This window comes from Lactuca serriola, chromosome 6, assembly GCF_051521515.1.
Source record: "Lactuca serriola cultivar US96UC23 chromosome 6, Lser_US96UC23_V15, whole genome shotgun sequence".
NCBI classification, from domain to species: Eukaryota; Viridiplantae; Streptophyta; class Magnoliopsida; order Asterales; family Asteraceae; genus Lactuca; species Lactuca serriola.
In genome coordinates this window covers 38,728,629-38,739,290 of record NC_136413.1, presented here as the reverse complement: position 1 = coordinate 38,739,290, position 10,662 = coordinate 38,728,629, and the positions used below count along the sequence as shown (strand labels likewise).

Here is a 10,662-nt window from a genome sequence, read left to right as displayed (position 1 = left end):
AATCATTTTAAAAGCATAAATTAAACCGGTCTTTTCTGGTCGTGATTTTGGGGATGTCACATTGTGCGATCTCTCAGACATTTTCAAATAATCATTTGTTGTGTCGTGGGTTTTATCATCCATTAAATACCTAAGTGTAACTGTACATATTTGTACATGACTAAAAACAAATCCACCTCTAACATTAGATTTTTGCTAAAAGCTAATTATAGTGTACCTCTAAAACATTGTGCCTACATCGGTAGATGCACCAATTAAAGAATGTCATAAAACTAGCAGATGTGCTGGAGAATAATATCGGTAGATGCACCAAGTAGTGAATGTCGTAATCCTGGCAGATGCGCTTATAGGATAATGTCGGCAGATGCGCCAAATAGAGATTGTCATAATAATAGCAGATGCGCTTATAGGGTAATCTTGGCAGATGCACTCATAAGATAATGTCGGCAGATGCGCCTAAAAGAAAAGGTCATAAACTTGGCAGTCGCGCCTCATAGTGTATGACGTAATCCTGGCAGAGGCGCTTAAAGGATGATGTTGGTAGATGCGCCTTATGTAGCAATAGATTTTTGTGCTAATTCCTTAGGTCAATCCTAGGAATGGATGAATGACGGGTAGTTGAATTCTTAGGGTAAAATCCTAAGAAATAAAGGAGATAATGGGGATGAGTAATCGGGTTGATTGTTTGATGGTTGAATATAATAATTATATTATTGTGAGTTGAAAACCCTATATGCTCACCAGGCTCCCAAGCCTGACCCACTCAGTTTTCTTTGCATTACAGGTAATGACACAAGGGTATAAGTTGGTGGACTTAACGAGAGGTTTTGGATTATAGATCAGTAGTTGAATAACTATTGTAAGGTCTATTTTATATTGTTTATGCTTTTGGTCTGTATCGGAACATGACATCCCGAGGTTTTATTATTTAATGGAAATACATTCTCTTTGAGAAATGTTTTGATAAATGGTTATCATATTTTATTTTGGGAACAAATTCCGCAACCGTTTTCTTTAAACGATCACTCTGATTTATAAAACAAAGCATAAACAAATCGGTCTTTTCTGGCCGGGAAATTGGGGATGTCACAGTTGGTATCAGAGCATTAGTTTAAGCGAACTAGGAATTTGTAGGAAATTTCTAGACTTAAACTTAGAATGCTAAGTAATGATTGTGAGGAGTGTGTCTAAATTATGTTAGGTAGTACACCTAAATTGACACAAGCACTAGTTTATTTTAGGAGTGATGCCTAAAAATGCTTTTACGTGCTAAATGTTTTGTGTGATAGCTATATTGATGCTATTGTTTGTTCGGATCTATGGTCTGTTGCCGACCGGATCTGGAAACCTTATGTGTTTAGGATTCTAAGCGTATGGCTACGATATTAGAACTAGCATGTAAACGTTTCAGAGTAATAAGGACGATTTAATTATCTGTCGTGATTGAGGATCTGAATTCACCTTATTTGGTGTGTAGATAAAAAAAATGGTAAGAACCAGAAGTGGAGTTGGAAATGCTGATGAAAACAGGAATCAACCACCAGTGATTGAGCAAATACCTGTCGTAGCAGCAGCACCCGAGCCGATAACAATGGCTGGTGTACAAATGATGATTCAAACTATGTTGGATCGTCAAATGGAGGAGACTAGGCGGTTACTTCAACAGAATCGTGAAGAACTGTCAATTCGTGTGGAAGAGCCCGAATTAAATGAAGGTCACTCGGAAGGTGGAAACTCCAGTGGGTCTATTGGTCAAGCCAACCCACCGATAGTTAGGCAAAACAACCATGATGGAAGGAATGATGGAATGGGATGCAAGTACAAGGACTTTCTAACTTGCAAACCATCGAACTTCAATGGAAAGGAGGATCCGATTGGAGTTATGGATTGGATCTCCGAAATGGAGTTAGCCTTCATGACTTGTGGCTGCAGAGGCAAGTTGCAAACTATCTATGCAGTGCGTCAATTCCGAGGTGGAGCCGTTCGTTGGTGGAACACTCTAGGGAAGACTTTAAGCCCTAATGAGCCACTGCAATTGTCATGGGCAGAGTTCTTGGCGCAGTTCAAGCGCAAGTTCTGCTCGGCTCAAAATTTGTTGGAATTGGAGAATAAGTTTCTGACATTGACAAAATGCAGCATGTCAGTTGATGAATACACTAATAACTTTACAGACAAGATGGAGTTTGCTTTGCGCATCGTTCCAGATGAGCTGACAAAGGTTGACCGGTACGCAAAGGGACTCTCATGGGAGTATGCAGTGCCAGTACGTCAGGCACCTACCTTAGAGGCAGCTATTTGGGCTGCCAAGTCTGTTGAGAATATGATCAAGGGGAGGACTGACAGTAAGGTTGAAGTTGGCGAGAAGAGAAAGTTGGAAGGAACTTCAGGTTCTAATGAGAAAGGAAAATTCTCAAAGTCTGGGGGAGGAGGAAGGGATGAGGCAAGGTGGTGTGATAAGTGCAAAAAGAAGCACTCAGGAAAATGTGGCGTGGAGGTGACATGTTTCAAGTGTGGAAAGCATGGGCACTATGCCGATGAATGTATTTTCAACAAAAAGGTGTGTTATGAATGTAAAGAAGAGGGGCACTTCAAGCAAGACTGCCCAAGGAAAAATCAAGCAGCAAGGCTAGAGGCGCCGCCAAAGCTAAAGGCAAGAGCATTTCAAATGATCCTTGATGAAGCAGATGGCAATGCAAGGAATCAGGAATAAGGATCTTATATCTAAAGATCAAGTTATAAAGTAGCGATATGAAAAGTAACATGTGGTGTAGCCTATTAGAGGCATAGTATAGGGTGAACTTGAACTTTTGTGTAACCGTTTCAAGGAATTAATATAAACCCTAGTTTTGTTAACTGATGTGTTGAATGATTGTCTAATTTTCTTGTATGGTGACTTGGTCGACTACGAGACAATACTTGGGACGAGTATGAGTAGGTGTGAAAGGTAGTAGATGCATATACTACCGGAAGCACAGGACTCGCACTTGGATCAGGGAAAGTCACAAGGTTACCAAGAAGCTAGTGATTGATTCAATTTTATTCTGGTATGTCGTTACCATTGTTTCGGTAGTGACTAGTAAGATGGTTGTTATTCCGACCCTAGTGGTCATATCCAAATTGAGTCCGACTACGAGGATTTTGTTACGTGGTCTAGAGGACCGAGTTAGATGTAACATCTGACTTAAGTCGGAAGGTTGAAGTTAATGCGATTGATAGTGTCGCTCTCGTTGTTAAAAGAAGTTTATAGGTAGAAATGCTACATGCTGAAATGTGATTATATCACATTAGAATATGAAGGAAGGTATATTCCATTCTGGAATTTAACTTTATTAAAGACCGAGTCTAAGCGTCGCATTGTGCGATGAGAGGTCGATAGAGCACGACCCATCGGTTTGTTACAATAGATAAAGGAAAGTATTTATCCTGAGAAGAAGAAGGAGTCCAAAATGAGGACTTATTTGGTAACTTGAAGGTTACGATTGAAAGTACAACATAGTACGATAAGCAGATGCAAGATTGGGCCTCGTTTGCGGTCAAGAAAGCCATAGAGTTAAATACTCTTTCGAGAAAACATAGAAGTTACGGTTATTACCTAGGATAAATAAATAATGTGTGGAATCATTATGCAAGTCCTATTTCGTTGATGATTCCGGGACGTAATCATCCTAAAGGGGAGATAATTGTAACGCCCGTAGATCCGGGCTAGTCAATTTAGAGACGATAGGCGTCAAAAATAACTTTTTGATGGAAGATTATCTAGAAGGATTAATCTTAACCAAGTTGTGGTATATGTCACAAGGTTTCCGTGCATATAAAGAACGCCAAAATCCGAGTTATAACGAAGAAGTTATGACCCATTGAAGTTTCGCGACAGAACCGGCACGACGCAATGCAACGTAAAAAGTGAATTTACGTTAGAGCGGTATTTAGCCAAAGCAATCTAAATAAGAATCGAAGATCTCATTGTTGGTATCGAAGCGATAAAAAGTTAGGCGAGAACGGACGTCAAACGAAGAAGTTATGAATTTTTAACGAAAGTTTCTGTCCCGGCCTATTAAAAATAAATAATAAAAATAAAAGTCAAAATTAGCCGACGAAGTCTAAACGAAAGTTGTAGATCGTAGTCTCACCTTCGCGTGCATATAAAGAACGTCGAAAACGGAGTTCGTATGAAGAAGATATGAATTTCCGAAGATTATTAAATAATTTGTATTTATTTTTAATCTTTAATTCGGAAGCATTATCCGAAGGAGTCACCGGTCTGATCCGAGGTACACCCCGCGTACTCCGAAGTGTCGACATTCGCAGCAAGTGGCTTCGGATGACGAACGCGGTGACGTTTTTCGGACCAGTACGCCCCGCGTACTCCGAGGCTCCAGCCTCCTATAAATAGGATGCGAGGGCAGCCGACCCAAATGCCAATTTCCTCTCTTCTCTCTCCCGTTTTGCATCGATTTGCGTGCCAGAAATACCCCGAAGCCCCGGTATCATACTCGAGCCCCAAGGCGAGTCCCGAGATCCCGAAAATCCCGAGAAGTGCGGTTCCCGAGCCGAAGCTCTGCCCGCGAGAAGTTCGATTTTTGAAGAGATCTTCCAGATCTGCTGAGGATTACTACTTCTGCAAGTCGTAGTGCTGTCCGATCATCTTCTGATCAAGTGAGTGTGTAGTTATTTTCTTCTAACGCATAATTATTAAGTATTTTCTATGAAATACGTGCTACGTGTATAATATGAGGTTGTTTATATGTGTGGGTGTATAGTCCCTTTCATAAACACGGGTATAATACAAGTATTGTTTGAATGTATTAAGTGTATGTTTGGGAGAGTGTATGATTACTTTCTTCTAACACATAAATATGAAGTATTTGGTATAAAATACGTGCTATGTGTTTATATATTGTTGTTTATTTGAGATGAGTATGGAATGAATGTTTTATATAGTTTTTAAATGAGATAAACTGTATGTGTATTCTATATCTACAAATATGTTGGGTAGAACATGGGTAGATGAGATAGTTGGTATGTGATAAAGTGATGAGGTATGAAAGATGATTAAGAATGATATTGGTAGACGCACCAATTAAAGAATGTCATAAAACTAGCAGATGTGCTGGAGAATAATATCGGTAGATGCACCAAGTAGTGAATGTCGTAATCCTGGCAGATGCGCTTATAGGATAATGTCGGCAGATGCGCCAAATAGAGATTGTCATAATAATAGCAGATGCGCTTATAGGGTAATCTTGGCAGATGCACTCATAAGATAATGTCGGCAGATGCGCCTAAAAGAAAAGGTCATAAACTTGGCAGTCGCGCCTCATAGTGTATGACGTAATCCTGGCAGAGGCGCTTAAAGGATGATGTTGGTAGATGCGCCTTATGTAGCAATAGATTTTTGTGCTAATTCCTTAGGTCAATCCTAGGAATGGATGAATGACGGGTAGTTGAATTCTTAGGGTAAAATCCTAAGAAATAAAGGAGATAATGGGGATGAGTAATCGGGTTGATTGTTTGATGGTTGAATATAATAATTATATTATTGTGAGTTGAAAACCCTATATGCTCACCAGGCTCCCAAGCCTGACCCACTCAGTTTTCTTTGCATTACAGGTAATGACACAAGGGTATAAGTTGGTGGACTTAACGAGAGGTTTTGGATTATAGATCAGTAGTTGAATAACTATTGTAAGGTCTATTTTATATTGTTTATGCTTTTGGTCTGTATCGGAACATGACATCCCGAGGTTTTATTATTTAATGGAAATACATTCTCTTTGAGAAATGTTTTGATAAATGGTTATCATATTTTATTTTGGGAACAAATTCCGCAACCGTTTTCTTTAAACGATCACTCTGATTTATAAAACAAAGCATAAACAAATCGGTCTTTTCTGGCCGGGAAATTGGGGATGTCACAGTCTATTATAAAATCTAACACAATATAAAAATTCATCTACAAAATAATTTTTATTGTTATAATAAAGTATCATATTAATTACAATGTTGTTATAGGATTAAATGAAATAGGATACTATAATAAAAAAAAATAAATGAAGGTAGAATGCTATTTCCTATTTTGTATATGCAAAGCAGGAAATACCGAAATAGGACCATATTTTTATTGATTCTTTTTTATAGCATCCTACTTTCATTTCTTTGGCGAGGCTTTGGTCCTCATCAAAAATTTGATGTCAACTTAATTTTAGACATCATTAATTTCCGAAGGAACATGAAATTAATGTCACTGCTACACTAATAGATGTATTTTTTTTTTCGGGAAACTATGTTGCAATAAGAACATAAAATAGGATGATACTTACATTGGTGTAGAAGCATCGTACATGCACCGGTCAAACATGTTGAGTAATCATGTTAAATTTTATAGAGATGGAACTTTCTATTTTTTTTCTTTATGTGATGTGATGATATTTTTGCATATGATTATCAACAACCATGTAACATATTAGTAGCACTTACTTTGGCAAAAATACTTGTAAAGTATGATGTTGTAATTGGAAAAAATAAAAAGAAAAAAAAGTTTCATTCCAATCACATCCAGACTTACACACTCAATCGATTCCTTCTAAATACAAAGATTTAATATCGAACCAAATTTTAACGGGAAGCTAGACGTTGGGTCTTCCCTCCCACCTACTTCACATGTTTCAAGATAATCATGAGACATTGTGATTATATGGGAGTTGATTTGCAAATACACTTGTGTGCTCAAATCTTGGAAAAAAACATAAATATCTACCATTCCATCTGCAATGACGACACACAATCAACACTGGCTACATTTTATAAAACATGAACTCAATATAACTCTTTTAGGTGACATTATAAAGGAAATGCATACCACACGATGATGATGGGTCATACTGAGACATATAACCCAAAGATTGATCCTCAATTATAGGAAATCGAAAACATAATCCCTAAAACTCAAACCAAAAATAAGACCAAAAGGATGTAAGTTTATGCTTTTACCCTTTTTTTTATAACATATTCATTAGACACATGTCAAACATCATCAAACAAAACACTTCATTAAAAAAATCAAGACTAATGGCCATGATCTATGTCATGACCTAAACGGTAATAAAAAAAAAGGTCTCAGAAACTACTTTTAATAAAAACAATGTGCTATGAACTTGATCAAAATCCCTTAAAACTACAACAAAAAAGGAAATTTGTAGCTTATGAGTTTTGCTTTTGTGGGGATATGAATGGATTTGTGTATATAAAGTATCTTACAAAATCGGGAAATTAAGTATACACATTAATGATTTCGGACTATTAATTAAATAATATTGTTTGTTTTATGATTTTTAGTGCACGTAATTTAGGATATAAGATATGATTTCAGAATATTAATTTAAATAATGACAACCCAAATATTGATATTTAGGAAGTGAATGTTGATGGATCCAAAGAGTTAATGGACGGAAAAAGTGAAGAATAGATAGCTGGTGGAATGACACGTTGCAGGAGACAATACTTATCTGTTTCCTTCCTTTTCCTGCTATTTCCTTGTTGACCTTTTAAATAAATATCCTTGTTGACCTTTTTAAGGTCTTTTATTAATAACATAGAGATAAAGATTTCATAAACATCTTTATTTTTTGAAATAGTTTTTAGTTTATTGATTTAAATAGTTACACACCTAACAAGAAATCATGTCACCTTTTAGCCCAAAAATAAGATTCAATAGTATCTTTAGAGAAATAGATAAAGAAACAAATAGATCCTTTTTATTGAACAAAATAAAATACAACTAAAATCATATATGGACCAAAATACAATAATGTATATCGATACCATAATACTTGAATAACTGTTGACAAAAGTTCAAAAAAAAAAATTGTCGGATAGTTACAGAAAGTAATTGATTTATCTTACGTTTTTACCTCAACCCAGTTTGTAATTGCTCAGTCAAAATAACAAAACTTAGTGCTATAAGCCTATAACAGGATCAAGATCAAAATGAAAATTTAGCTTTCGATAATAATACAAATAGTTATCCCACACAATACTTAATTTATATAGCTTCTTTCATAGACAACCATTAACTACAAAACGCAAAATCAACACATCAATTCATGCAAATCCACAGTCCACGACCTCTTATAAACCTATCGCCGCCGTGGCTCATCTCCTTGCATCCGTCACCGGACTTGCCCGAGTACCTCCCCCCCTCGTACCCAATGGGGTGTCCTCCACGTCCATCGCTGCCAGCAACCCTGTTCCCAACGGCGAGATATCCTCCACTTCCACCTCCATCACCTCCTCCGTAGTATCATCTCCACCATGCTCTTTCAGGTTCATCGACTCCATTCGCTTCCTTGCATCCTCCTTAGTTTGATCATCAAACATTTCCTACCCAAATAAATCATACATATCACTTTCATTTTAATTAATGTTTAGTATTATATAATACATTATCAATTCAGTTTACTACACACGAACAAAAACGAAAAATTGATTTGATTTTATCACATCCGACTGACCTTTGTGGCGCCACCGGTTTCAGAAAACTTCTCCTTGGTCTCCTCTTTCTTTCCGGTCAGTAAATCCATGGCTTTCCTGGCAGCTTCAGCGGCGGCGTCTTTCAACTCCGTCGCCTTCCCCACAGTCACATTCTTCCCTTCTGTTGCCTTATCCGCCGTGTAGTCTCGAGTAGCCGCCGCCTTGTCCACGGTGTAGTCCTTGGTTGCCGCCGCCTTGTCGAAGGTGTAATCCTTGGTGGCTGCCGCCGTATCGACGGTGTAATCCTTGGCTTCAGCAGCTTTTTGAGCAGCATAATCTTTGTACTCCCCCACTTTATTAACCGTCACATCCTTGGCTGCTTTCGCCTTCTCCGCCGTGTAGTCTCGGGTGGCTGCCGCCTTGTCAAGCGTGTAGTCTTTGGTGGCCGCCGCCCTGTCGACGGTGTAATCCTTAGTAGCTGCCGCCGTGTCAACGGTGTAATCCTTAGTAGCTGCCGCCGTGTCAACGGTGTAATCCTTGGCTTCAGCAGCTTTTTGAGCAGCATAGTCTTTGTACTCCCCCATTTTATCCACCGTCACATCCTTGGCTGCTTTTGCTTTCTCCGCCGTGTAATCTTTGGCAGCAACCGCCTTATCGACTGTGTAATCCTTCGCTGCCACCGCCTTGTCCACCGTGTAATCTTTAGCGGCTATAGCTTTATCTGCAGTGTAATCGGCAGCCTCCTTTGTTTTCTGTGCAGTATAGTCCTTGTACTCTCCTAGTTTCTCCATAGTCGTGTCTTTAGCTTCTTTCGCCTTCTCCGCCGTGACATCCGCCGTCTCCTTCGTTTTCTGTGCAGTGTAGTCTTTGTATTCTACGCCCTTGTTAGCCGCTTCCCTCCCCTTCTGTGCTGCGTAATCCTTGTACTCTCCTGTCTTCTCCATTGTCGTGTCTTTGGCTTCCTTTGCCTTCTGCGCTGCATAGTCCTTATACTCTCCGGCTTCGTCCATCGTTGTATCCTTAGCTTCCCTCGTCTTCTGTGCCGCGTAGTCTTTGTATTCTCCTCCCTTATCGGCGACTTGTCTTCCCTTCTCCGCCGCATAATCCTTGTATTCTCCGGCCTTCTCCATTGTTACATCCTTACCTTCTTTCGCCTTCTCTGCTGTAGCATCCGCAGCTTCCTTAGCTTTCTGCGCTGCGTAGTCTTTGTACTCTCCCGTCTTATCAGCGATCTGTCTTCCCTTCTCCATTGTTGCATCCTTGCCTGTTTTTGCCTTCTCTGCGGTAGCATCCGCAGCTTCCTTTGCTCTCTGTGCTGTATAGTCTTTGTATTCTCCAGTCTTCTCTTTTGTCTCCTCTCCGATCCGTTTCCCTCTCTCAGCAGCTTCCCCACTAACCTCCGCTGTCTTCTCCGTCGCGGCATGGGTTTTCCCGGTGACAGCATCCTTAGCCTGGCCTAAGGTACCAGTGACGGTTTGAATTATACTGCTAACAATACCAGGTCGACCTTCATCAGTTTGTATCTGTTCACGGCGTTCAACCACTACTACATCGCCGCCGCCACCAATCTGTCTCTGACGATTGACGTCCCTTAGCTCGTCGGCGGCAGCCCTTGCAGCGGTCTCCGCCTTCTGTTCCTTGCTCCTAACTTCTTGATGTGATGCCATTGGATTATCTACTGTAAAATGCAAACGAAACTTTAATGTAAGTTGGATGAAATGATTGCTGGGTGATGAAATTTGTGGTTCGTGAGTAGAACGTGAATGGATTTATAAGAAGGCCTGGCTAAGCGATAGAAACTTATTGGTGATGTAAGCTATAGTTGCTTGACACGTAGCATGGAGGGGACACGTGGATGCATACCAAATGAAGTGGCAACTGCAGAAAATATATCTAGTAAATATCATTGGTTATGGATGTGATCAAATTGTGGGTCGGTGTGTTTGACGAATATGATAAGTCTAAAAGGTCGTGTTGGGTGACATAAGCATTTTCTTTTCCTTTTTTACACAAATGGTCCCTGTGACTTGGGCAATTTGCATGTTTTGGTGTTTAATTTTTTTCATTTATTTTAATGGATAATGGGGAAGTGTCCTTAAAAAATATTTTGTTAGGTCTTTGGTCGTTACTCGACTAAAAAGATTATATTGTTTTTTTAATTTATTTATTGTTTATTGTTTATTTATCAAAAAA

At 39.1% G+C, this 10,662-nt stretch overlaps 1 protein-coding gene across 1 annotated transcript; it reads right to left on the bottom strand.

The window, feature by feature from the left end:
* Positions 1–7,979: 7,979 nt before the first annotated feature.
* LOC145058750 (uncharacterized) lies at positions 7,980–10,218 on the bottom strand. The gene is made up of 2 exons (XM_079006647.1): positions 8,511–10,218; positions 7,980–8,379 (listed from the first exon to the last, which is right to left on the bottom strand). Exons 1-2 carry the CDS (start codon positions 10,134–10,136, stop codon positions 8,152–8,154), a joined length of 1,854 nt encoding a protein of 617 aa, XP_078862773.1. The 5' UTR covers positions 10,137–10,218; the 3' UTR covers positions 7,980–8,151.
* Between the last annotated feature and the right edge of the window lie 444 nt (positions 10,219–10,662).

What these genes read in the sequence shown, in the direction of transcription:
- LOC145058750 (XM_079006647.1), bottom strand. Translation starts at nt 10,136, where the DNA reads ATGGCATCACATCAAGAAGTTAGGAGCAAGGAACAGAAGGCGGAGACC. An exon ending in AAACCGGTGGCGCCACAAAG is followed by an intron (nt 8,380 to 8,510) that starts GTCAGTCGGATG and finishes TTATTTGGGTAG; the next exon opens with GAAATGTTTGATGATCAAAC.